General features: G+C 47.7%; 1 protein-coding gene across 11 annotated transcripts in view; it reads left to right on the forward strand.

The window, feature by feature from the left end:
- Positions 1-25,511, forward strand: part of LOC134470265 (F-box-like/WD repeat-containing protein TBL1X) — a 221,116-nt gene extending 195,605 nt beyond the window's left edge. For 9 of the 11 annotated variants that reach the window (XM_063244472.1, XM_063244469.1, XM_063244477.1 and 6 more), the window contains 13 exons: positions 146-291; positions 2,194-2,464; positions 4,799-4,931; positions 5,253-5,394; positions 5,862-5,925; positions 6,030-6,127; positions 8,363-8,423; positions 9,588-9,709; positions 18,896-18,970; positions 19,088-19,215; positions 21,594-21,759; positions 22,579-22,680; positions 23,191-25,511. In XM_063244472.1, the coding sequence (XP_063100542.1) occupies positions 146-291; positions 2,194-2,464; positions 4,799-4,931; positions 5,253-5,394; positions 5,862-5,925; positions 6,030-6,127; positions 8,363-8,423; positions 9,588-9,709; positions 18,896-18,970; positions 19,088-19,215; positions 21,594-21,759; positions 22,579-22,680; positions 23,191-23,217 (1,535 nt within the window). In that variant the 3' untranslated portion in view covers positions 23,218-25,511. Of the gene's footprint in view, positions 1-145; positions 292-1,950; positions 2,066-2,193; positions 2,465-4,798; positions 4,932-5,252; positions 5,395-5,861; positions 5,926-6,029; positions 6,128-8,362; positions 8,424-9,587; positions 9,710-18,895; positions 18,971-19,087; positions 19,216-21,593; positions 21,760-22,578; positions 22,681-23,190 lie in introns of those variants that run through there. The other 2 variants (XM_063244478.1, XM_063244479.1) reach the window with 2 other exon arrangements.
- The last annotated feature ends 851 nt before the right edge of the window (positions 25,512-26,362 follow it).

The raw sequence follows: 26,362 nt of genomic DNA on the forward strand, positions 1-26,362 counted from the left end.
TAAGCCCCTCATAGCCATAGCCTATCTGTTAATTAAGCATGGTTAAAACCCATGGTGCTATCACAGCACTTTGGTGCTGGCAACTCCTCACCTCCCCACCTCCCCCACTCGGCCGTCAGTCGCCTTGTCTCTTGTCACCCTGCAGGTTTCTCCCACTCAGCCTTCACATTTGGGATTGAGAGCCACATCAGCCAGTCCAACATCAATGGGACACTAGTGCCACCAGCTGCCCTCATCTCCATCCTGCAGAAGGGCCTGCAGTATGTGGAGGCTGAGATCAGCATCAACGAGGTACGTGGACCCCACACCTGCACCAGGTGACCTTTGTGTCAGAGTATGCCAAGAGATGATTTCTGTGACTGTGCTTGTGGTGTGGAAGAGGGAGGGGTTGGCGTGATGGCTAAAAATCCCACTGATTCACTCGTGGCTTCTTCTGCCTTTACCATTGGTCCTTTGAGAAGTGTCCTACTTTCATACCAGATTCCAACATTGTCTGAGGTCTGAGAATGCCCCCTCTTACCCTTGCCTCTACACCCAGAGCTCTGCCTGTGACAAGAGTCCCTCAGCATCTTCCTCTGACCCTTTATCTTGGGTCCGTGCTGCCCAGCCCTTTCTTCTGCCCGTCTTTCTCCTCTCACGACCCAAGCACATAGTTCCACCTCAGGCCTGACAATATATGCCATTGTTTTCTGTCTTGGGTCCTTCTACCATCCTCCACAAACTGCGCTCTTAGCATGTGTCATGTTGCCACCTCCCTCACACTCTTCTGCCTTTTCTTCACGTTGGACGCCTTAGGCTTTTCCACCAGTCCTGTCAAGGCCCTGTCTCATCTCTTTATCCTTAAGAAAAACAAGTGTCAGATTCCCTGCTGGCTCCCAGATTCCCCCAGTACTCATGACTTGGTGTCCCTCTGCCTATGCACTCACTTCCATCTCTTTCATCTGCATAGATGTGTTCACAATGACAAGGTCCCCAATCCAGAGGCTGCTCTGTCTAGAGGCAAATGAAAGATGTCTCATCTCAAGTCACTCAGAGAGGGAGGGAGAAAGAGAGAGAGAGAGCGCCAGGCTGACAGAGACAATGTGCTTCAGACTTTAAATGAAGTGCTTCTACTGCATGACTGCCTTCTGGGACATGGCTGCCCATTGGAATGGCACTGTATCAGAGAGGAAGGAGATAGGGAAACTGTTTGCCTTGACTGTTTGCCCCGGCCACTTCATGGCCAGAATCCGGGAGACAGGGCAGTGAGGAGGTGATGATACTGTATTGCTCTGTAGTGTTTTATCTCAAATATCTTAGTGTGGAATTAGCTGGGCAACACTTTGTTTAGACACTGTTCCACTAAAACTTCTGCCCCTGGGTTCTTCCTCATTGCCGAGGTAGCTTAGATTTGGAGCACGCACATCCACGTGTTCACACACTAGCCAGACTCAGCTGTCAGGCAAGCCGAGTTCCACTCTAGATTGGGAGCACTTCCCAAGAAAGGAACTTCCCCCTGCATTTTTTTTTTTTTAACTAGGCAGGCACTTATGCCATTGAGCTAAATCCCCAGCCCAGTGCCTCCTGCATTTTTAAGCGTGTGTGGAAATGCTTTCATGGTAGGTGGGAAGCAGAAAAGCAAAGGGTGCTTACAAAGGTAGGAATTTCTCTGTCGGTTGAAGGAGGGCTGTATTTGATCCATACATGGAATCCAGGAAGTCAAGTAGCAAGGAGGTGCTTGTTTTATTAAATCAGACGTGCCAGGCATCTACCTCTGAATGTTGTAGTCGCCTCTGACTTATGTTGGGTGATTCCAAAGCGTCCCTCTCCCACATAAGTGGCGGGGGTTTGGGGCGTTTGGGGCATTTGGGGCTGGTGATTGTCTGCTCAGAGTAACACCCATCCTGTGCATTCAGGGGGCCATGCAGCATTGCCGGCCTCCACCCACTAGGTGGCAGTAGAGCCCAGTGACTCCAGCCTTGGAGCCGTGGCTCTCCTACGGGAAGGCAAACCCACCCATACTGGAGCACAGCTACGTCGCGTGGCGGTTTCCATCGCGGGGTAATGTGGTAGTGTTCAGATGTCCGTAAGTCTAGATTCGGCCGATATTTATGCAGTGCTCGGTCCCCTGTGCCGCCCTGTAGTTCACCCATCCTTCGTGTCCTTTCCTCCCGCTCCCAGCGCACTCACGGCCTGGCCTGCTTGCTTTCCCAGGATGGCACGGTGTTTGACGGCCGCCCCATAGAGTCCCTGTCCCTGATCGACGCGGTGATGCCCGACGTGGTGCAGACGCGGCAGCAGGCGTTCCGGGAGAAACTCGCTCAGCAGCAGGCCAGTGCCTCAGCGGCCGCGGCGGCGGCTACAGCACCAGCAGTAGCAACTACCGCAACAGCCACGACAGCGCCAGCAGCTGCTTCTCAGCAGAACCCTCCGAAGAACGGAGAGGCCACGATGAACGGGGAAGAGAACGGAGCGCATGCAATCAGTGAGTGTGGGTCCTGGGGCTGCTGGGTTCCTGTGGCCCGTGGATCTCTACCACATCCGGGCACATCTGAAGGACTTTAGATAGCCCGCTCTCTGGGTCTCCAAAGCCATGTCTGAAAGTTTGCTTCCAAAGAGACCTGAAAGCGCCTGGCAGTCTATCTGTTTCATCACAGACCTTAGGCTTGAGGTCTTATGTGTCCTTGGTTGTAGGAAGTGTCACTGCTTTGGGAGCTGCAAGGTCCTGGAGGCCTTTCCTCCACGAGCCTCCCACGCTGAGGGTGGTCAGCCACGGTGTGAGAAGATAGTGAACCTCACGGTGACTTTGAGGATGCAGTACCCCCCACACCCCACCCCAGCCCCGGGCACAGGGCAGTACCCTACCTGGTCTTTTAAAGCCCAGGAGATTAGTCCCCTTTGGGTAATTGCCAGAGAATATTTGGCAGATATTAGAGAGCGTGAATTCCTGCCCATGCCCTCCTTTGACTCCTGGGTTTGTAGACATCAAGGGACTCTGCTTGAACTCTAAATTCAAAGCATAGGTATACAGTGTGTGTGTGCACATGAGCTCTGTGTGTGTGGGAGTGCATGTGGTCCATGTGTACATGTGTGTGCATGTGTATGTGTGCACGTGTGTGGCTGTGTGTGTTCTTCTTTCTTTGGAAATTATTTCCCTCCAAGCACCCAGTCAGCCCCAGCAGCCAGTCAAGAAGATTGGCATTAACCGGGCATGGTGGTTCACACCTGTAATCCCTGCACTCTAGAGGCAGGAGGATTGCTGCAGATTTGAGGCCAGCCTGACCTACATAGTGATTTCAGGGGCAGCCTGAACTATACAGCAAGCCCTCGTCTCAAAAAAAAAAAAAAAAGAAGAAGATTTGCACTGGCACCATACTCCAGTGGTCCCATCTCCATGGCCTACTCATCTGCAGAGAGCCAACTAGTCATTCCTGATATGGCTGTGGCCCATAGCTGAGCCCTGTAGGTAGTGGTCAGTGGTCAGTCACAGGCCCAAGCAAGTGAGCTCTGAAAGTCTGTTTCTCCAGTTCCAAAACCAGACCAAAGATCACAGATTGTCCAGTTGTTTACAAGCCAGGTGACGTAAAGGCCATCTGCCTAGCCCAGAAATAAAAAGACCCCAGTCTGAGGTCTTTAATATTCAATCCATATTTAATCAGTATTCATATGACCCAAGAATTCTGGAGCAGAGACAGAACCTGGCTTGTCCCAAAAGGTCATCTATTGACTGTCCACTGATACAGGTGCAATCCTCAAGTTACCCAGAAGCAACTAGCTATAGTCATTTTTGCCATCTCCCATCATAGAAAATCACTTGTAATTGGTGAGCTCTGAGAAATCAGTGCAGAAGAGTTTCTGCAAACGTTTGAACTCAGCAGTTTCACTCATATGTTAAGAAACCATGGGTCAGTGTTCTTGTGGGCACTGACTGAGCCGGGCAGTTCAGAGAGAGTGTGTGCCTCAAAGCCCTCCACAGCTTGTGGGCTTGTGGGTCTTGGTTGTGAGACCTGAGGGCCGGCTCGCTTCTGAGGTGTCTGAGGTGTCTATGCATGTGTTTGCTTTTACCTCCCAGACACCTCTGTAAAGATGCCATCTCTGTATAATCACTTCCTGAGTCCTGCAGTCAAGACTTTGCTATGCAACTCTGGAGGGGATACCATGCAGCCCACAGAGCAGCCAAAGGCAGATCATAGATATGAAAGTGGCCATGCCACACCTCTGCCTATAGAAACAGTCAGCAATGAACCATACTCTCCACTGAGGTTGCTGCCCCAGCTCTAAACGATAAGTAACTGCTTCCTCCTCAGTGAAATTGAAAGCCTGGCTGTATTTGTGTGCTATTGCTGTGGTGGAATGCCTGGAATGGCTGTTTTATAAAGGAATTATAGCTACCGAGGTCATAGTTTTGGAAGCTGAAAGTCCAGGCAGCATTAGATTAGTTGTGGCCACCTGGGCATCATCTGAGGTCTGGGGGAACATGTGTGAGGGAGAATGCCCACGGTGGAACCAGAAGTCTGAGCAGACTAGGTGGGGCCAGAGATGACATTCCACTGGGTGTCACCTCTTACAGGGGCCACCATCTTGTTGCATCCCCACAGTGAGGCACCCTGCTTGCAGCTCGTGAAGCCTAGGCTCTGATCAGACCCAGGCTACAGTGCTGCCAATCTAGAAAGAACCCAGGCACCCACTGCACAGCAGCCACAGTCAGTGAGGCCCTGGGGGCAGCGCTGCCCCGAAACGTAAAGGCAAGGATTGCTCGGGTAGTTCTGCAGGCTCCTTCTTGCGAGCATCATTGTGTGTCTCTGTGCCTCTGTGACAGACAACCACTCAAAGCCCATGGAGATAGATGGGGACATTGAAATTCCTCCCAGCAAAGCCACCGTCCTTCGGGGCCACGAGTCCGAGGTGTTCATTTGTGCCTGGAATCCTGTCAGCGACCTACTAGCCTCTGGGTAAGGACTTCAGTTCAGGGGGTCCTCCAGGGTCCTGAGTGGTAATAGAATGCACTATGTGCACTGGCTATTGTGCACTGTGGCAAGCCTTGTGCCAGGCTGTGCTGCTGTGAGCGGGTACATGCAAAGTGGTCTGAAGGCATTCAGGTCCAGGATGGCAAGGAGGGACTGTGGTGAGCTGGCAAGATGGAGAGGACACTGTGCCACCATGCTGAAGGAGGCATCCTGGCTCAAGGGCGAACCTCCCTGACCTCTGCTGGTTCCACTTTGCCAGTTCTGGTGCTCATGCCAGGGTGCAGCCCACTGTTTCTCCTTCTGCAGGTCCGGTGATTCCACCGCTCGGATATGGAACCTCAATGAGAACAGCAGTGAGGGCTCCATGCAGCTCGTGCTGAGGCACTGTATCCGAGAGGGAGGCCACGACGTCCCGAGCAACAAGGATGTCACCTCACTGGACTGGAATGTAAGCAACTTCCGCCCCTGAGACAACACCAGGCACACACATACACAGAGACAGACTGATACAAAGGTGATGGGTACTCCCAGAATCCCAGCTATGCCGGAGGCTAAGGCAGCATGGTCACATGTAGGAGCTCAGCCTGGGCAATGTAGCAAAATCCTGTCTCAAAATAATATGTTGAAATGGCCAGGGGTGCAGCTCTGAGTTCCTCCCCCTATGCTGGAGGGGTAGCGGGATATATATACGGGGATGACTCCTGTGTTTAGCTGCCACCCCAGCATGCTGGTACAGGGTCCCCGATTCCAGGCATTTGTGAGGAAACTGTGCAGTCAGGCAGCAGGCTGGGCGCTAGAAGGCCACCCCTTTCCATGGGGGGATAGTGGGGGAGCCCTGCAATAGGAAGCGGGCCTCCCTAAGATCATGCACCTGGGGAGATCCTGAAGTGTTTCATGTCTCCTTATGGCCCCCAGAGCGATGGGACACTGCTGGCTACAGGTTCCTACGACGGTTTTGCGAGAATATGGACAGAAGATGGTAAGTCCTGAGTCCCTTGTGCTGGGTCCAAGAAGAGGGCCCTCCGCCTGTGAGCAGTTGGTAATTCTGAGGTGTCTATGCATGTGTTTGCTTTAACCTCCCAGGTAACTTGGCTAGCACCTTAGGCCAGCATAAAGGACCTATCTTTGCCTTGAAGTGGAACAAGAAGGGGAATTACATTTTGAGTGCTGGTGTAGACAAAGTGAGTATCAGCTTACAATACATTGCTTTGATCTGTAGCTGCTTATTTGTCTGTAGTTGCATGATGTATTTGAATTCTCAGGCTTTCTGCTTCCCCTAAAGATATCAAAAGGGCTTGTTTAGGCTCTGTTTGTGTTTGAGGTCCGGATCTTCCCTTTAATTTATAACACAGCATGTCATAATACAGTGTTGTTTTATAAGCCTAGTGTAGGGCTTGCCCTTCTTTTTAAGGAACATCTTTCAGGAAAATCTCCGCGTTGCACACCTTCATGCCTGCAAGGAGAAATTGGGATGAGGCACACCCTTGGCCGCCTTTTACCCCCTGAGCTATTTAAGTAATGAGCACTGACTTTTTGTCACCCACTTCCTGCTTTCTTCTCCATTCTTCTGCAGTTCCTTTATAAACTGCCACTTTCCTTTATAGACAGCAGACTTCTGAGAGATTCAGGTACCACGGTAGACTCCCTGATGACTCCTGGAGTCCTTGTAGAATCCCTTGCTGTGTCCCTGGGCAGTGCTGCTAGGTACATGCAGTGGGCTCATATCCACATGCATCTGGAGGACCAAGTGTATGGAGATAAGCCCAAGTTTGATGTACCAAATCATCTCATCCTCTCTGGGCCTGTTTCCCCAGTTGTCAGGTGACAGGCTGACTGGAGTTGTGACCCTCATACCTAGGAATCATGACTAATACTGCATGAATTAGTCAACTTTTCAGAGCTGTGACCAAAATCAGTGAAGAAGAGGAGAGGTTTAGTTTGGCTCATGGTTTCAGAGGGTGCAGTTCCCTGATTGGCTGGCTCCAGCCAGCAGGTAGAAATATTTGGTGGAAGGGCATGGTGGAAACAGCTGTCATGGTTTATGTTAAGCAGAGAGAAAGGGAAACATTCAGAAAGGGGGGGTCAAGAACAAGATATACCTTTCCAGTACATATCCGTAGTGACCTTCTTCCTCTTCCAGGCTGAAACTCCTAACCATTTCCCGTGACTCTTTAGTGCACTGATGGATGGATGAGGCTGGCACTCCTTCCAGAAGCACCCCTCTGAATACATTAGCCTTTGGGGTCATATTGTTTATCCAATCCATAAAACATAGCTGTGGAAAGGAAGTATTGTCAAGAACTGAATACTGGCCAGGCATGGTGGCTCACTCCTATAATCCCAGCCCTTGGGAGGCTGAGGCAAGAGAATCATTTGCAAGTTCAAGACCAGCCCGAGCTACAAAGTAAGCCCAAGGCCAGCCTGAATTGCATAGCAAGACCTTATCTCAAAAAGACTAAAAAAAAAAAGGAAGAAATAACTGAATGCTGCACATTCATTGTTCCCACAGAGTAGCTGTCTGTTCATTCAAGTTCTAGAACCTAATATAAGACTTATCTGACCCCTAACCATCATGGTATTTAAACATCATCATATTTAAACATTATCATATTTAAATAGCATCCTCAAAGTTTTATTGGGACACAGCCACATCCCTTTGTTGAGAATTGTCCAAGACTGCTTTCAGTTATGATGGCAGAGTTAAGCAGATGTGAGAGAGACCATATGAGCCTCAAGACCTGAAATGCTTACTGTTTCACCACTGACAGAGTTTGCCTACTCCTCCACCAGGATATAACGGTCTAGGTCAGTGATGGTGAACCTTTTAGAGTTTCCAGGGATAACAAACAGCGCTGCTGCAGTACACATGCCATAGGTTCGCCAATACTGGTTTTCTAAGATTGGTGTGAGGGAGACTCCCCCATCAATTTAGATAGCTTTGCCAAGTGTCGCTGAAGCCTATTCTGTCCCGTGCAGCAGCCACCAGCCAGTACAGGTAGATGGGCAAACTTAGTGTCCTTTGTCTAGTATAAAATACTGTTCATCAAGGGTAAAATACACATAGCACTTCAGATAGCTGGGCTAAACAAAGAATGTCACACATCTCGTTTATGTTTTTATGTCTAGTACATGTTGAAACAATAATATCTTGGCCATATTGGAGTAAACTAAATTCTTAAAGTGAACTTCACTAGTTTTTTGGTGTGTTTTTTTTTTTTCCTTTTTAATGTTTATTTGAAATTCCCTGTGGGGGGAAAGTTGTATTTTATTGAAAAAAAAAAATCCCTGTGGCTCACACCTCTGTTGGGCCGTGCTATTTAGAAGGAAAACAGGCTGATTATTTTTCTTCATGTGATACATTTTTCTGGAGGAAGCTTTATGAGAACTGCTAACTTTTCTCTTTGTTTGTGGAACAGACGACAATAATTTGGGACGCCCACACAGGAGAAGCCAAGCAGCAGTTTCCTTTTCATTCAGGTGAGACTGCAGTCAAGGCCACTGCTGTGTTTTGGGGGTTCATAGGCCGACCCGGAAGTGGTTATTTAGCTGCCCCAGAGTTGAGGAGAAGGGAAGGGTGATGCCAAGGGCCCTGGAGCTAGCATGCACCAAGTCACTAGCTCCTGGGCTCTTTCCCTGGCCTGCCCTGGTGCTATGGGATGGTGGTAAAGGTCCACAAGTGAAGTCAGAAGGTCAAGGATGAGTACCATGCTGGACAGTGTGCCAGATAGTACACAGAGATCAGGGAGCTTCACCTCGAGGCCATCCCTGTTGTTTCTGGTGTTCCTGTCACTATAAGGAAGCACACTGTGAACCAGGAAGTGGGTAAGGGTCAGGAGGAGGCAGGGATGCGAGGAGTATCAGGAAGAGTAGTTGGTGATGGGAACAGTGAACCCACTAGAGCTAGCGAGGAGGAGGAGGAGTATGTTCTCCCCAGTCCTGTGCTGTATGCCCACCACTGTTTGCCAGGGGGCTATCAGGAGACCAGTTACCCACCCCGAAGTGGTCTATTTTAGTGTGTGGCAGATTTGTTTAATCAGATTATCTTTTTCTTTTAAAGAGAAAAATAAACAAAGAAAAGAAAGAAAGAGACAAGCAACAACTACAAGAAACCCAGACCAGTAATAATATAGGCTTTCAAAACAAGACGACAGATATTTAACAATGGTTGCTAAATTGCATATTGTTATCTTGAAAAGAGCTGCTTAGAATACCAAATATATCCATGCAAAATTGATGAAACTGCATTAATCTAAGTATCTTGAGCATAGACTACACAGTCTTCTCCTTCTTCTTTTGGCTACGCCCTGTGTAAAATTAACTCAGCGCCCATAGGGGCATGAGCAGGAAGCCCCATGCTGTCACCTCCTCTTCTCAGCTCTACAGTGGGAGCCAGACATGCAGTGCCCCTGAGGCTCAGGACATAGCAGAGGGTCTCTTTCCAGAGGCAGCTTGTCCCCACAAGCTGGAAGGAGACAGCCTTTTGAGTCTTTGCAGGAAAGAGCCTGCATTCCTGTTGGAAGTGCTCCTTACTGTGTTACTATAGCAGAGATGAGGCTTCTTGATGATGCATTAATTTCTCTAACTCCCTCGAGCTGTGTACAGTGAGACAGCGTGAATGTGTTCCCTCTGCCCGGCCCGCAGCCCCGGCTCTCGATGTGGACTGGCAGAACAACACTACTTTCGCCTCTTGTAGCACAGATATGTGTATTCACGTGTGCAGACTTGGCTGCGACCGCCCAGTCAAAACCTTCCAAGGACACACGGTAAGTGTTGACCACTGAACACAAGTTTGTTTGTGTGTGATAGGGCACTGTTTCTTCTATACCTAGAATTAAAAGACATAGTGACAGCAGACCTGTTATTCTTGAGCCCTTAGCTGCTGGAGCTGTGTGGCTACCATAGGGAGTTGGGTCAGCCCCACTGTAAGTAGCAAATGAGAAAAGCAGACCCTGGCCTGACTCAAAGCAAACTTTTTTTTTTTTTGTACTAGGGATTGAATTTGCAACCTCACACTTGCCAGGCAGGTGCTTAAACCACTGAGCTAAATCCCTAGCCCCAAAGCAGACTTTAAAACAGCTATCAGAATGTGTGAAGACATAAAGAAAAAGGTGCTAGTAGTAAATGAATACATGAAATGTGTCCATAGAAAATGGAAATCTGTATTTTTATAAAAGAAGACTTGAGAACTAGTTGGATAAAGTCTGGAATGAAAACCTTACTGAATGGGTTTAACAGCAAGTTGGAGTCAACAGAAATCAAGTTAGTACACTTAAAGAAAGATGGCTATAAATGGATGTAACTGGAGACCGTATACATTAGTGAAATAAATCAGACTGACCTGTGTGTAAATCTTGTGTTGTTTCCCTAGTATAAGAAACTGAAAGAATAAATAAAATTTAATAGCTACTGTGAAAGCAAAAGGGAAAGAAAGTGCTCATAGGAAAAGAACACCTGGGATGGGGAAAGGAGAAAAGGAAGAAGGGAAAGGTTATATATATAAGATAGATAACTATACTGCTATCTTGTTAGTTCATCAAAAAGAATTGTTAGTTCATCAAAAAGAATTGTGCTTTCGTTGTATAATTGTTCATGTTTTTCATGCCTATGTCTTGTAATCTGAACTACTTTGAAGATGACAATATGCAATATATTTTGCTTTTCTTCTTTTTGGTAGCAAGAATCAAACTCACAACCTTGCACTTGTCGGGCAGGCGCTTGTTCCACTGAGCAAATCCCCAGCCCAATACGCAATATATTAACCAGCATAAATCTATTATTTTGTTTTGAAATTCTGTATTACTTTTATTCTTTTTTCATTTTAAAATTTTAAAAAATCATGGAAATTGGCCTATTCAGAGAACACAATTACAAAAATGAACAGGGTTTTCACAGCATATAGGACCATATCATGTACTCTATGTCAGTGCAACAGAGAAAGAAAAAAGATAATGGAACAAAAAATGTATTTGCTGTTTTCCTGTGATGGAAAACATCAGCAACACTCAGAAGAATACAAAGAGAATCACACTGGTAGCGGTGCGTAGTCACCAGGCACCAGAACAAAGACAGAAATCGTAAAAGCACCCCTAGAAGCAATAGTGTGATCCACAGTGGACTTGTCAGCTTTCTCACAGCAGGGCAGGCCCATCCTCAGTACCCACACATCCTATTGAGCACCTCATACTGTCTTAGCCCTGTGGGAAATGCCCCCCAGCTCCAACAGCCAACTCGGTCCCACCCTAAAGCCTCCTCCTGTCTTCCAAGGCCCTACCCGGAGGTCCTGTAAACCCAGCCCTGCGCTGCTTCCTGTGGGCCTTGGCCTTGGGGTGACTGCCAGTGCATGGGGGAGTGGCCCTAGGGCAGAGGAGGTTGAGCAAAAAAGTGCCATCGTGGAGGCGGAGCAAAGATGGCAGATAGATAACAGCTGGCTACAGAGGCTGCCTGAGATAGTCAACTTGGAACTCAACATAATACAACATGGGGAGCCCCGAACAGAGGAAGAGGAATTCTCTCATCCCAAGAAGAAATTAAGGTGAGAAGAACCAATCAAACATACACTCCTGGCCAGCCGCACCACCGTGCAGCCCTGAGCGTCTCCAGGCCACTGGTGAGACAGGCCATCCCTGCACCACTGCACTCCAGCCACCGCCTCCAACTGTGTCACCAGGGGCCCACCGGAGGCTGGGGGAGTGGAGTGACTAGGTGCCCAACAGCTGCCCACACCCCAGTCGCAGCAGACACCGCCTCCCCGAATCTGGGCTGTGTCCCGGAGGGCATGAGGAGGAGGGCACGTTGCGGCATCACAGGCACAGGCCCGGATCTGCTGGGACACATCATCGCCTTCGCACTTGCTGCTCACACAAGGACCCGAGCCCACAGCGCCGGCACTGAGCAGGCCCCCACTGCTGGAGCACCACGAGGTCCCCCAGGTGGGTGTGTGTTTGCCGCTGCCAGGCCAACACAACCGGAGCCCAGAGAATCTGCTTGTGAAAACACCTCTTCAGACAATAATCAAAAATACAGAACCAGAACTTTCCAGTTTCCTGCTGTAATCAACCAGCTTCAGGGAATTGGAACTGCCTGCCTGCTCCCTGAACACTGGACTGTGCGGCCTGGGGTGAGTGTCTCTGCACCATCCTAAGCCCCTGGGAGGGAGTTTAACATACCTCAGATAATAGCAAATTAGGAGGGGCAACAAAAGCCCAACATGCTTTGGAAAGACCCTAAGCAATACGGAGAGGGCCAGAGACCCGCCCCCCCCCCAACACACCTGTCTCAAAGAAACTAGAAACATGACAAGAGATAGAAATTTAAAAAAAAAAAAAATGCCGCCACTGACCCTGGAAAAATAATCTGAGGAGGCATAAATACAGAAGAGAAACAGTGTAGTAATCATGCAATATTAGACACAGCATCATTGGACATAAAGAAATACCTTCGTGACATCATAGACAAATTTAAAACTGTACTTCTGATCCAATTGAGGCAAGACATAAAAAGATTAATTAAAGAAATGATAAACCCCTCCCAGGAGAACACAGATGAAAGAAAGGAGGAACTCAAGAAAGGAAGAAAAACCTTTGATGAAGAATATAAACAAAATCTAGAATACATGAAACATCCAAAGGATTATCAGGAACTAAAAACTCCATTGAAAGCTGGCAAAATGCCTTGACATAAACTAAAGTTAGCCTTTTGAAACTTGAAGAGAGCTTTATAGTGTGTGATCATGAAAGAAAAGATCTCTTAAAAACAACAAGGAACCAGGAAGAAACAATTCAAAGGCTAGAAGATGGCGAGAGGATTTATAACTAAAGAATAAAAAACATGAGCGAAGAAGCAGGAGTAAATACAAATGAACTACAAAGATTATTCACAGATATAATTAAGAAAAACTTCCCAAACATGGGGAAAAGAAATGATAACCAGATAAATGAGGCATACAGAACTCCAGCCAACTACAACCAAAGCAGATCTACACCCAGACATATAATAATCAAGATTCCAGAAATCTACCACAAGAACAGAACATTAAAAGCAGCCAGAGAAAAGAAGCAGATTAGCTACAACAGAAAAAATATCAAAATAACAACAGACTTATTAACACAAACTCTCAAATCAAGAAGAGCCCGGGAAGAAATCATCCAAGCCCTGAAAGGAAATAACCTCCAGCCAAGTCTGATGTACCTGGAAAAACTCTCTCTCAAAATTAGTGAAGAAACAAGACTTTTCCAAGACAAGGAGGAACTGTGGGAGCTTATGGCCACCACCCCAAACCTACAAAAAATAATGAAAGACATTCCAGAGAGAGAGGAAAAAATACAAGCAACAGTGACAGAGAGGCCTCAATGAATGGAGCAGACAGTAGAATGAAGGAGTAGAGTGGACAAATAATGGCAGAATAATAAAATAGCAGAAATGAGGCAGAGATTGTAAGCTATAATCTTTAATATAGATAGCCCTGATACACTAACAAGAAACACAGGCAGAGTAGATTTGGAGGCAGGATCCATCAAGATGCTCTGAAAGGAGACATACTCAACCCTCAAAGAGGGTTAATAAACAGAGTCAAAGATGAGAAAACAATGTTATATGTGACAGGATGCTAGAGAGAAATAGGGACAACTTGTCCAGCAGCTGCAATGGAAATAGATAGGAAAGCTATGACACTTTGGGGCAATGTAGAACTACACAGCTGGAAGGAAGGAAAACTCTATGACTTTAGTAAGCAAAGGAGTACAGCTCAAGATCAAGCTCAGGGGTAGAAAATTTCAGCAACACTCAGATAACAGGGTTGGCCCCCTAATCTAAAAACTAAAAGAGCTAATGGGACCCAAAATATATAAAGCACCCTGAGAAAGGGAAAAGGGAGGAACTGTCTAAAAAAGGATGGCAGAGGACATCGTTAATAGTGATCAAGATTTAAAAGTCACAGTAGTCTTATCACTCTGTTTAGTTTGATTATATTTTGTTCGGGTCTGTCTACTCATTAGATTTGAGGGCACAGACAGCTAACCCAAAAATAGCAGGTTATACCATAGTAACTGTCCTTAATTTCCTATTAACTTACATTGAAACCTTGTATTACTTACATTGTCTTACTATGACTGATCTCATTTGAAGCTGGTTTGTTAGAAGCTGTTTAGCCTCAACTGATTTCATTCAAATCTGGTATGCTTGCTAGTATCAAGTCTGGGAGTGGAGACAAGTACTCTGAAGATGAAAAGATGTAAAAGATATCCATTCTGGTTTTGATTATTAACTGCTTTCAAGTCCTACAGTATCTTCAAAGTTGTGTTTTTATTAAAATAGCTATGTAATGTTATGTTCAGTTATATTATGCCTGATGATGTGGACAAGTCTATTGAAAATAACAAGAGAAAGCATAGTAACTACTGTAGATCACCTAATATTGTGGTTCTATATATCTTTTTCATTTCATTTTTTCTAGGAATTTATTTTATTGTCTTATTTTGATCTGTTTTTCCCTATAATACAGAAAGGATAGATATACATGTAGAGATTCACACATGAGAAAATTTCTAAACTATTTACAGGAACAGATTATATAATGTATGATGTAAGGAACAGATGCTCTAAAGAAGAAACTCAGTACTAATTTTGTAGCATTATGATATGAAATCTAGCAATGCTATCATTCACTGTTCAGAGTGATATTAGTCTAGTCTCTTAAGTTCAATTTCAGCATACATAAAGATAAAGACAGTTACTACGAAGAGACTGAGAAACATTATGGTAAACATTTTTGACTTCCCCTAAATCAGATCTTGAAGACCTAAAAGGCCTTAATCATCCTGTAATGATCTGATTAGTTCTATAATGTTCAGTATATATTCAATGTGTGTGAAGATGGGGACAACTATTTGGAAGAAAATTAGAGAAAATAAGATAGTAAAGATCTCCAGTGGACTTGCTTTGAAATCTGTTTCTTTACATTGTTTCCTTATAAACTGTTTTATTCTGTTTTGTTATGTTTAATCTTACCCTCTTTAAGATAAAAAAATAACTGTGTAGGACTGATAACCTTATTACTAAGTTCTTGTTGGATCGTTGAGCAGAACTGTTTGCAGTGTCATTGTTTAAATATCACTTTGTATGTTTTAATTTTGTAACTCGGGCAACTATTTCTAAGATGATGGTATGTAACGTATCTGCTGGTGATTTCTTTATTTTTCTGAAATTCTGTATTGTTTCTACCTTTTTATTTTTTTCTTTAAATAAAATATGACAACACACACACACACACACACACACACACACACACACACACTGTCAGATCCCCTGGGGTCACAGCATTCTGCCCTCACCACAGGACCCCATGCTGCAGGCCCAAGGAGCACTTCCCTGAGGAGCTTTAGAGCCTGTACCCCCCTCCTGTGCCCTTCCTTGGCAGAAGGTTTTGCTCCTTTTTTTCCTGGCAGGTCCAGTTTTCTTTCCCTGAAGACCTCACCCAGTCTTTCCCATTTCTCTTGTGTTTACTTCCCCATCTGACTGGCACAGCCCCCCCAATGAGACAGAGGACACTCTTATTGATAACAGGAACTGCCGCTTTATTGTCACGGGCTCTGGCTTATATATTCGGCCGTGACCAATCACAGGCTGCCACGAGGAGGCAGGGTTGGGATGGGACATGGTGTATTGCGGAAGCTGACATGGTCCTTTGTCCCGGGTGGGGTATGGTATGTTGAGCGCCTGCGCCCAACATCTCCCCCTTTCTTTATAACTGACGCAGGGTCTCCAGGGGTCGGTGCCCCTCGTGAGGTGTCACGCTGCAGTCATGACAGTGCCTCACTACTCGTTGGTGCTCTTTTGGAGGGGGCGGGAGTATTGTTTTATGAGCCCAACCTGCATGCTCATCGACTTGGAGACCGGGGTGTCTCCTGGCCAAGGACGACACCCCCTGCGATGCTTTGCTCCACACCTGCGTCACAGCATGGCGAGCCATGCTGCCGGGTTTTGACCGGATTCCACGGTCAGCAATGCTTGTTTGATAATTACTTTGTCCCTATTCCTTTGTCTGCGAATCCAACAGAGCAGAAGTACACTGCCGAATGCGGCAAGTGTAGCCATGGTAGCCAGAGCCCCTATTCCTGCCCATTCCTTTATGAAAGAGAAAGCTTTATGGATCCAATTGGAGAGTTAGCCCAAGTTTATGGCAGTAACTACAGTGGAATTTAGCTTAGCTATCTCTAGCCTTTGTTGTTGGATGAGTTGCTGGGCTTCTAGGGACCAGTTTCTTTAGGAGATTGCTCAGAATCCTATTATTAAGCCTGTCAGTGGGGTAAGCTGTGATGCACACATCACCTACTCTATGAATGCAGCCAATACTAATGACTTGATATAGCTCCTCTATGGATAACTCTAAGAGATCTACCCTTTCATTAACTAGGAGGATGCCACTGAGGAATTTGGCATTAATCTGAGATTGGGTTTGTAAGGTATCTGCTGTCTGATGGATGATGTTAATTTGTTCAGCCATTGAGACTTGTGATGTGAGGGCTACGGCAGTGGCTGATAGCTGTCACTATCGCGGCCTTGATTCCAAAATCTCTTTTATTGCGCACGAGCTGGATCACAGGAAACTTGTCTGAGTCTGCCATAACTGGAATCGGTATGAACTGGGGTACCTGCATAACGACAGCTGAAAGTGTACTGTTATCCCAACATTGTGACACATAACAGGTTGCGGTGGAGCAATTTAGAAAAATCATATTTGTGGTTGCTTCAAACAACAGAAAAAGGTAGGAAGCTTGCAGGCAGACTGGGGTTTTTGTAATATTGAAGACCTTTTAAGACTTGTAGGTGGAGGGTGTGAAGGAATCATTGCTCCTCACCCCTGAAACATTGCTATGACAAACACGGACTGGGGTCTCTGTAGTCTGGCCTAATTGGAAAAGGGCTGATATATCTCCTGCTGCTCTGGCCCGATTAGTGAGCTTCCAGTTATACCAGCTCCAGCCCTTACTTATGGGGCTCGTGGGGACGTCATGTGTCCTGCTTGGCAAGTCGGGCGCCAAGGAGAATCCCCATGTTATGTCTTGGGAGTATCCATCTAGGGAATCACAAGTGGTAAATTGGAGGACCTTTGCCCAGATAGGGGTACAGAAGGATCCTCGGGGTCCTGTTGGCGGGAACCAGGCCCTCCACGGTAACCATGAGGGTGGTAATATTCATGGAGTCGTGGGGGAGATGGGGGCTAAATGCATGGACTGGCTGGGGAATGGGCCAGGCACGAGCAATGCCCCAAAAGGTTTGGTTAGCTGTAGAAACTAGATGAGGGGTGAGAAAAAGAAAGAGAAGAAGGGTCGGAGGCAGTTTGGTCGCGGGGGTGTGACCACTACTAGTCTGCATTGTTATTAGTGGTGTCATTGGTGGTGGGGATTGCAGGTATACTTGCTTCACCTGGTTGGGGTATCTTGTCAGGTTCCCATTGTGGGGCCATAGTCCTTATGCGGGGCGGCCCTGGGAGGCCATACTCCCCTTCATTAATCCATGTGCTTTGAGATATCATACGTTGTAAACCATTTATAGCTTCCGAGTAAGGCCCGCCTGACTTTGGGTGTCTAACTTCCTCCTTTCCGGCGGCCGCTGCATCCGCCATTTTGTGTGCCTCTTCCTCCTCTTCACTATCTGACGAGTCCTCACTCTCTGGGTCAGGGACAGCCGCCTCACCTGCGACACTGGGCTCACGAGATTGCTCGCGGGAAGATTCTGTCTGATGGTGGCTGAGCGCCATGGCGCCTGCCATTATATGGTCACGACATGTAGCATTTGCGAGGCAACTCCTCACTATCGCCCAAAGAGGTCTAACTCCTGGTTCTAGGAGGCCATTTTCTGCTGCAAAATCTAGGTCTCTCCCTAGTTTGTCCCAACTAGGGATTGTGACAGAGCCCGTGGGACCAAACCAAGGTGCTACCTTATCAACTTGGTCTAGAAAATTTTGGATTTGCTTTCATTTTATTTTCAGTCCCTTTTCTCTCAGTAAGTCGCTCAAAGCAATTAACAGCAGCTGACTGGCAGTGTTACCCATCTTAAGATAGATTTCTCTTTAGGGGACAGCTTAATCCCCACACCCCTTTCACAGCGCCCCCGTAGCCTGCCTTTTTACGGCTCCCGGAACTCTCTTTACGAGTTCCTCAATCCCTTGTGACGCGTCCGCCCAAGGTTGCCCGATAGCCCCCGCTATCTGGCGCTGTAGCCCCCGCTACCCGCTGTGTAGCCCCCGCTACCAGCATTTTGGCAGTTTTACCTGTTAACGTCTCTATTCCATCGGAGAGAGAGAGGTTCCCCGTACGGGCCTCCAGTTGACCGGCGCAGCCCCCCAATGAGACAGAGGATGCTCTTATTGATAACAGGAACTGCCGCTTTATTGTCGCGGGCTCTGGCTTATATATTCGGCCGTGACCAATCACAGGCTGCCACGAGGAGGCAGGGTTGGGATGGGACATGGTGTATTGCGGAAGCTGACATGGTCCTTTGTCCTGGGTGGGGTATGGTATGTTGAGCGCCTGCGCCCAACACCCGTCCACTAAATGTCAGACAAATGTGCAGTCATGGATGTAGACAGAGGGGAGGCTGCTATATTAAAGAACTCAGAAATGTCACAGTCCAGGCCTGGTGCTCACGATGACTGAGGCTTTCTTCTTATTTTTCAACGTGCTTGTCATATGTGAATTCTTCGATCAGCCTCCTTTCTCATGGAAACGTTTTACCTTAAAGAAATATGGATGATCTTAGCTGGGTATGTGTGGTAGATGCTATACTTTCATACAAGCGAAAAGGCAAAGTGAGACAAAGAAAAAATACAGGCTTGTGCGTTGTGTGCCTTGCTATTCCCGGTAAATCCTGGAAGCTGCTGGCAGACCTTTAGCGCCCTCTGGTGGACAATCTGCTATAGCAACTCCTGGCATTCCTTTGCCCTCTTGCAGAATGAAGTCAATGCCATCAAATGGGATCCTTCCGGAATGTTGCTAGCATCCTGCTCTGATGACATGACATTAAAAGTAAGTCCCTTCCTGGGCAACCAGCAACTGGTTTGCCTGGCTGGCACCTGTGGGCGGGCTTCTAGGCATGTCACAGGGGACAGCATTATTCCTTTCATCCCCAATGTTTTCTTCTAGATCTGGAGTATGAAGCAGGACACCTGTGTGCATGACCTTCAGGCCCACAGCAAAGAGATCTACACCATCAAGTGGAGCCCCACAGGGCCTGCCACCAGCAACCCAAACGCTAGCATCATGTTAGCGAGGTAACAGTAGGGCAGTCTGGGGCCCCGGCTCTGTTCCTCAGCTCAGCTGCCTGCTGTCCAATTAGCAGCCTGGCTAGGATAGCTCATCAGCTAAGAGCAGAAAAGCTCCCAGAAAGTGCTGGCAACAGGTTAAAACCCTTCCAAACCACACAGAGTGGTGCAACCCCAGGGAGGGGCCAGTCCTGTGCAAACAACGTGGTTCCTGAATCTTTACAGGATTGGCTCCCACAGCCACCTGTGATGACAGAGACTCTAGAGCAGCCAGGGAGCTCAGCCCCAGTGCGGAACAACCTAGAATGTGCTTATAACCCTTGTGTTTTGGCCTTCAAGTCCTCTCCCGGTCACGGCCGTGCCTGAACAATGCCAATGAGTGTAGTTGTTACACTGCATCTCAGGACTGACAACAAACTGTGTGTGTTCAGTATAGACACACAGTTCTTGTCAGTTATTTTTATGGTGGTGGTTTTGTTTACTTGCTTTACCTGCTTGATTTGTGATACTGGGATGAGACCCAGGGCCTTGTGCATGCTAGGCAAGTGCTCCACCATGGGGCAGCATTCCAGCCCCCTTGGGTGTTTTTGATCTGCAGGTGGCTGGTGTGGAATAAGCTGATAGGAAGGAATGGCTGGATCCATTCAAGGCACGGATTGTGTTAACTGGGAGGCCAATAGCCGAGGTGTATTTTGTCTCCAAGATTGGGCACCTTCGCCTTTTGTTAAGACAGAGAAACAGGAAGAGGTTAGCTGAGACCTTGGGCTTGGTTTATGAAGCTCAGCTCAGAGCCATTGGCAGTGTGGATTCAGACAAGGATTCCCTGGCTCCCGCCAGATCTGGCCTGATCTTTTGTATGATGAATCTGCTAAGACCAGCGGAGGATAGGGCAGCCAGTGAGTCACACTACAACAGCAAAGAGTGGTTGTCAGGGACAATGGTGGCCCTTCCAAACCACATCACCTTTGGTCAGGGATCAGAATCATTGCATCTCGATCCACTTTGGGTCCCTAGGAATATAGCATTCTACTCTTGGTTTTGTTTTACTTCCTTTTCACAGTACTGAGGCTTGAGCCTATACAAAGCAGGTACCAAACCAATAAACCCCACCCCCAGCCAGCTCTACCTTTGGTACTTTTTTTTGGTACTGGAAATGGAAACTCACAACCTTGTACTTACCAGGCAGGTGCTGGGCCTCTGAACTATATCCCTAGCGCCTGCCTTTGGTACTTTAATGAGAAAATTCTGAGGCCCAAAGCCATGAAACAGGACAGTCTGGTAACTGCTGTGGGTCATTGGGATTTGGCTCTGTGAAATGTGGATGTTTGTGTAACCTAGAGAAGACAAGATGTGGGAGGGATATTGGGTTACCCGGAGGCGTCAGGAGGGTTTTTCTGGGTAGTTTCAGAGAAGAGCAATGTGGGAGAAGTGACAGGCAGGCAGCAGGTGGGCGGCAGCAAGGATGGTTGTCCTGGAAGCGGTGGGAGGAATTCAGGCATTAGCTGAGTGGCAGAACCAGGAAAACCCAAAGGCCATAGTTCTCCTGTTTCAGGTAATTGTCTGAAATCCACTTAAATTGTAATGATACAGTCTAGATGCTGTCATCATTTTTTGAGGTCCAAAAAGGTATTTTTGTGTCCTATGGTGTCCCATTAGGTATCTAAATTACCCTTTTGTCACCAAGTATAAAGGAAACCTCCAGTGCCAAAGAAAACAACTTTGTGATGTGTAGATAGTTCTCCTAAATTTGAGAACAGCTCACATTTGCAGCGCTCAGCAGTGTAATCTTAGATGTGTTTGTGATTGTGCATTGTACATTCCTCTTGAGTGAAAACAACTCTTAAATGCGTATCCACTCAATTTGCGGGGAATTTTTTCTGAGTGTAAGTAGACACATGTATTTGGTTGCTTAAATAGGTATGGGTTGGGACTGAGGATTTAGCTCAGCTGTACAAGTGTCTGCATATCATGTGCAAGGCCATGAGTTTGATCCCTGGCATCAAAAAAAAAAAAAAATAGGTATGAAAAAAATAGGTATGGGTTATAGATTGTAGGACTGCATGAGAAAACATAAGTGTTCCGGGAAGTATCTTATCATTTCTAATAAAAGACAGTGAAGAAACGTGAATAGGGGTATCAATATAATAACAGCACCAATTTTTTTTGTTGTTTTAGAACTGTAGCTTTGTTTTCCATGCATATGAGTTTATGTTTCAGAGAAGAAGGAGCTCACTAGTTTATTGTGAAACATTAAAGCAAGACAATTTTAAAAAGCAGGGGCCAATCATATAGCTCAGCAGCATGAGCACCTGCCTAGCAAACACAAGGTTGTGAGTTCGATTCCCGATGCCTCCATGCACAGTATGCTTTCTCTGCCTCCTTCCCAGCGCTTCATTTGATTCTACGGTTCGGCTGTGGGATGTGGAACGAGGCGTCTGCATCCACACACTGACCAAGCATCAGGAGCCTGTCTACAGTGTAGCATTCAGCCCTGATGGGAAGTATCTGGCCAGCGGTTCCTTCGACAAGTGCGTGCATATCTGGAATACTCAGGTAACTTCTCCATGCCCGTGGTTACATTCTCTGGGAAGACATGCCTGAATGCTGTCTGCAAGGCCTTCTCTTGGCGTTGTCTGAATCCCTGACATGGAACCTGCCTTGTGCTCTGGGGAAAGCCTGGTACCATTGTGTAACACCCCCTAGCATGGGGGGTTGTGTCCCTTCATCTAAGCTCTCCAGGTGGACCCACCAACTCTACCAGCACCACTGTGGAGCTAGTCGGTGGAAGGAAGATGTGTGACTTTCAGGTGACAAAGTGACATGCCTGAGTGACACAGTGCGCATCATACAAGGCTGTCCTTTCTCCAGAGACTAGAAGAGGCAGGCTTGGAGAAATTTAGCCATTGTGGACCTCTGGCAACAGAAGCATGTGAGAGGGCCATGCAAATCTAAGAACGTCTCAGCAAAACCAGCAAGGAAGCAACTCGCATGGCATGTGGGTTCGAACTCTAGGACTCCAAAAAAGAGCCAGTGAGGAACCTGTGAGCCAGAGTTTCCCATCAGCTGAGGATGTGTATGGCAGGCCACCTGTCTGAGGCTGCCGGGATGGCCTGAGTCCCTAGCTGAGCACAGTCATGGCCCAGGCACTGGTTCTGAAGATGACCAGAGGTGAGCTGTCCTCTGCAGAGTTGAAGTTGGCTAGTCACGAGCTACGGCCACCATACCAGAAACCCTTCCATCTTCTCTGTGCTTGGAGATTTTCCTGGTCAAATATAGGGTACAACCAGGATAGCCTAGGGTATGCCGCAGCTCTCAGGACCTCCTGGCACCACACTTGACGGTTGCTTTGCTTTGCTTTGCTTTGCTTTGCAGAGCGGAAGTCTGGTCCACAGCTACCGAGGCACGGGTGGCATCTTTGAGGTGTGCTGGAACGCTCGAGGCGACAAAGTGGGTGCCAGCGCTTCCGATGGCTCTGTAAGTGGTGCCTTTGTCAGGGACAGGGACGTGGGCAGGGGACTAACAGACTTAAGCAGCTGGTGCCCAAGTGATATCAGTACACAGCAGGTGCTCAGCCCCTGCAGAGGATGAGAAGGACACCTGTGTCAGGATGGTACCATGTCTAGACTAGCCTTCTCACTGTCCCTTCCAGAAGACACTGCAGCAGAGCACACAGATAAACCTGGAGGCATTTTATCTACTCAGCCCAGGACCCCATGGGCCTTGTTCTGCCCCAGTGGGTGGTTTGGGTATTTTTCCTGACCTGGATTATCCCTCCATGCTGTTGGCTTGAATGTGGTGGGAGAGATGCTCAGACACTGGCCTGTTATTAGAAATTCCCTGGCCCTCTTGATTGTCCCAATAAAACTTTATAAATGCATCCATAGCCATACAGGTGTGGTCCCAGGGTCACGGTTCTGCCTGCCTGCATTCTAAGGCATCCTGGGGTGTTCCTCAAGGTAACAGGTGTGGCATCTTTCCTTCCAGGTGTGTGTTTTAGACCTGCAGAAGTAAACATAAAATACAGAGGGGAAAAAAATTGTAACGGACCAGCAGCGAATGCATGGGCAGCTGCACTGTTCCAACTCTCAGCTCCCAAAGCATTTGAGCATGACCCACCTGAGAGTGTGCTTTGACATCAGCTCATCTCTAGCCACAGATGTCTGTCTTCTTTCCTAATCTTCACTCAGAAGTTTAAAAACCAAGCAAACCCAAACGAATACACATGGTCATTATCAACAGGGGAAAAAAGTCTCCACCTAGGACATCCTGCCGGGGAAGGATGAAGCCATCAGCGGCTTGGTTTGCATCCACCTCAGACTCTGATGGCCGACAAGTGTGGGAAAAGCTGTGCTAAAAAAAAAGAAGAAAAAGAGAAATGTTGTGAGAAACCAAAAGGGGAAAAAACACCTCTCCTGATGCCCCCCACCCTGTCAATTTGGACCCTACAGTCACTCTCATAAAGGGTATGTGCAGAGGGTGTATTTGGAGACCAGTGTGTACCCGTGAATGATGCACAACTTTGTAATCCCAGCACCTTCTACTTTCTAGAACCTTCTTTGTTCAGTGGGTTTTCTATTCGCTGGAACTCTGTCATCCGCAGGCCTTGGTTTAAGATGGAAATGTTTTGAGTTGGTTGTTTCTTCCCTCCCACACCCACCCCATGCTGTTTTCCTTTGTCTGGTGTGGTCTTGCCCTTCATGACACCCGCAGCGGACGTGGCCACGTGGACCTGGTGACAAAACCATGGATGGACAGCTCCCCCGCTCTGCCCTTCGCTCACACCTGCTCTGTCCCTCTCTCATGGTCCTTTCACATCTGAGTTCACAAAGGGCACTTTCGGCGTTCAGTAAGTGCTTTATGTAAGAAAGCGGGGAGGGGGAGTTTTTACAGGAGAAAAAAATGACTTATAAGAGAAAGAGCCTGGAGTATTTTTGGAAAAAAAAGATAATATTTTTATGTTAAAACAATTTTAAAATCCTGAAGTGACCATTGGACACAGAGAGCTTTGTGTGATTCCTATTTTAGAAACACTGATGTTTAAGGACATACAGGTAGTGGGAGGCAGCTTGCCCTTTCCCTCCAGTGGTGTGGAAGGTGGCCGACGGCTGGGTGACGAGCCTAGCCACAGGGGCTGTGCGCTCCTTCCTGTCACACCAACAAAGCCGAAGTGCTATGAAGTGATGGGTGCCCTTTTTGAGCATAACAGGTGTCCCTACTTCCAGGATGCATTAGTTCAGTATGCAGGCCGTTGGGGGTTCAGACAAGCACCATTTTTAGTGCACCCCAAAAAAACACACATTCCTCTCTGCCAAGCATTAGCTGTCCAGTGTCAGCCCATTGTCCTAATATGACTCATGCAGTCCACCATGAGGGTTGAAGGCATGGCATGTAAGGGGTTCACTAGCCAATCTGGGCCTAGATTCCAGGGCTGGGGTCTCACACCCTGAGGGAGTGAAGCCACCACTTCATCTTCTTGCATAAAGCGGGCTACCATGTCCCCTGCTGTCCATCAGCACAGCAGAGGACAGGTCAGAGCATGTAGACCCAGCTAGAGAATGCTGCTACTCATGCTCCGGAAGTGTATCCCACTCTCAGCAGCTCTGATCACCTGGCCACTGGAGCCAGCACACACAGTTTGCAGCCAAGGGCCATGTGTCACATTGCCCAACCTTGTCTGCTGCTCTGAGGGATGCTTCAGTCTCAGTGGCCGAATGTAACCTTGCAGGCAGATACAAGTGACCACAAGCCTTGCCCAGCACATGCCTGGGAAAGGGAGTCGCCCCACAGAGGACTGAGTGGGCCAGAGGCACGAGATGGAGTTGGCTCTCCTACCCTGACAACACCAATGCCGTACTTGACCTGTTCTGTCTTTCTCAAACATAGATCATGGAGCCTAGCCAAGTGCACTTTGTCCATGTGAGGATCTGCTTTGTTCCTTGTTATTTTTCTCTTTTTTTAACCTCTCATTTCCCCTTTATTTTTTTTTTTCATTGTATTTCTTGTCAGATATAGAAATGTTTCTTCCACCACTCACTGAAGTTTTGAATTCTGGCTTCTGCGGTTTTTATTGTCTGTGTCAGACATACAGCCAGATGTGGTTCTCTGTCAACATTTTCTAGATTCTGTTCAACAGCATTGACTCCCCACCTCAGTTTTGTTCTGTATCCCTAACCCCCACTCATCCCTCACACTCTTGGAGAGAAAAAATAAATCACCTTGTGTGTCATAGCTCATTTATTTCCAGCGAGAATCAACAGATCATGTTCAGTGTCTTGAATAAATTGCTCTATTTTGATATTAGAGAACTTGGTGGTTGTGTTTTATTAATTTTCTCATCTTCCTCTAATTCCTGGCCCATATCAACATTGGTGAATGAAGACAGAATTCTGCATTTTCAACCTCACCATCGGTGTGCAGAAGAGGGGCTGGGTGGATCTGGGGCGCCTGCATCAGCCTCCCCGTGTGTCTGGAGGACTGTGGATATCTCAGCAAGCAGGGGAGGATTGCAGGTTCCAGAGGCACCGTGGCCAGTGGTGAGTGCTCAGCGCACTCTGCCCAAATCCCAGACTGTTTGGGACCCTCCAGGATTCCACGTGCAGTGAAGTGGAGAAGTGGGTTTGAGGCCTCTACATCCGCCTCCCCAACCCAGCTGCACTTGGAGAACTGTGGAGCTTCCAACAAGTAGGTGGGTGCATGCTATCCCCTGAGCCCAGCCTGTTTGGGACTCCTGCACCTCACCATCAGTGTGCAGAGGAGGGGCTGGGTAGATCTGGGGTGCCTGCATCAGCCTCCCCATGTGTCTGGAGGACAGTGGATGTCTCGGCAAGCAGGGGAGGATCGCAGGTTCCAGAGGCACCACGGCCAGTGGTGAGTGCTCAGCACACTCTGCCCAAAGCCCAGACTGTTTGGGACCCTACAGGATTCCGGGTGCAGTGAAGTGGAGAGGCGGGTTTGAGGCGGCTACATCCGCCTCCGCATCCCAGCTGTGCTTGGAGAGCTGTGGAGCTTCCAAAGGGCAGGTGGATGCACAGTGTCCCTGAGGCCCAGCTTATCTGGAAATGCAGAGCTCTGAGCAGGCAGAGGAGGGCCATTGGCCTTGCAGGCCCAGAGGCTTGGGGTAACAGGGTGCCAGAGTCTCAGGAGCTGCAAACATAGA

Source organism: Cavia porcellus, unplaced genomic scaffold (genome assembly GCF_034190915.1).
Source record: "Cavia porcellus strain 051 isolate PalLab524CR breed Dunkin Hartley unplaced genomic scaffold, mCavPor4.1 scaffold_61, whole genome shotgun sequence".
NCBI lineage: Eukaryota > Metazoa > Chordata > Mammalia > Rodentia > Caviidae > Cavia > Cavia porcellus.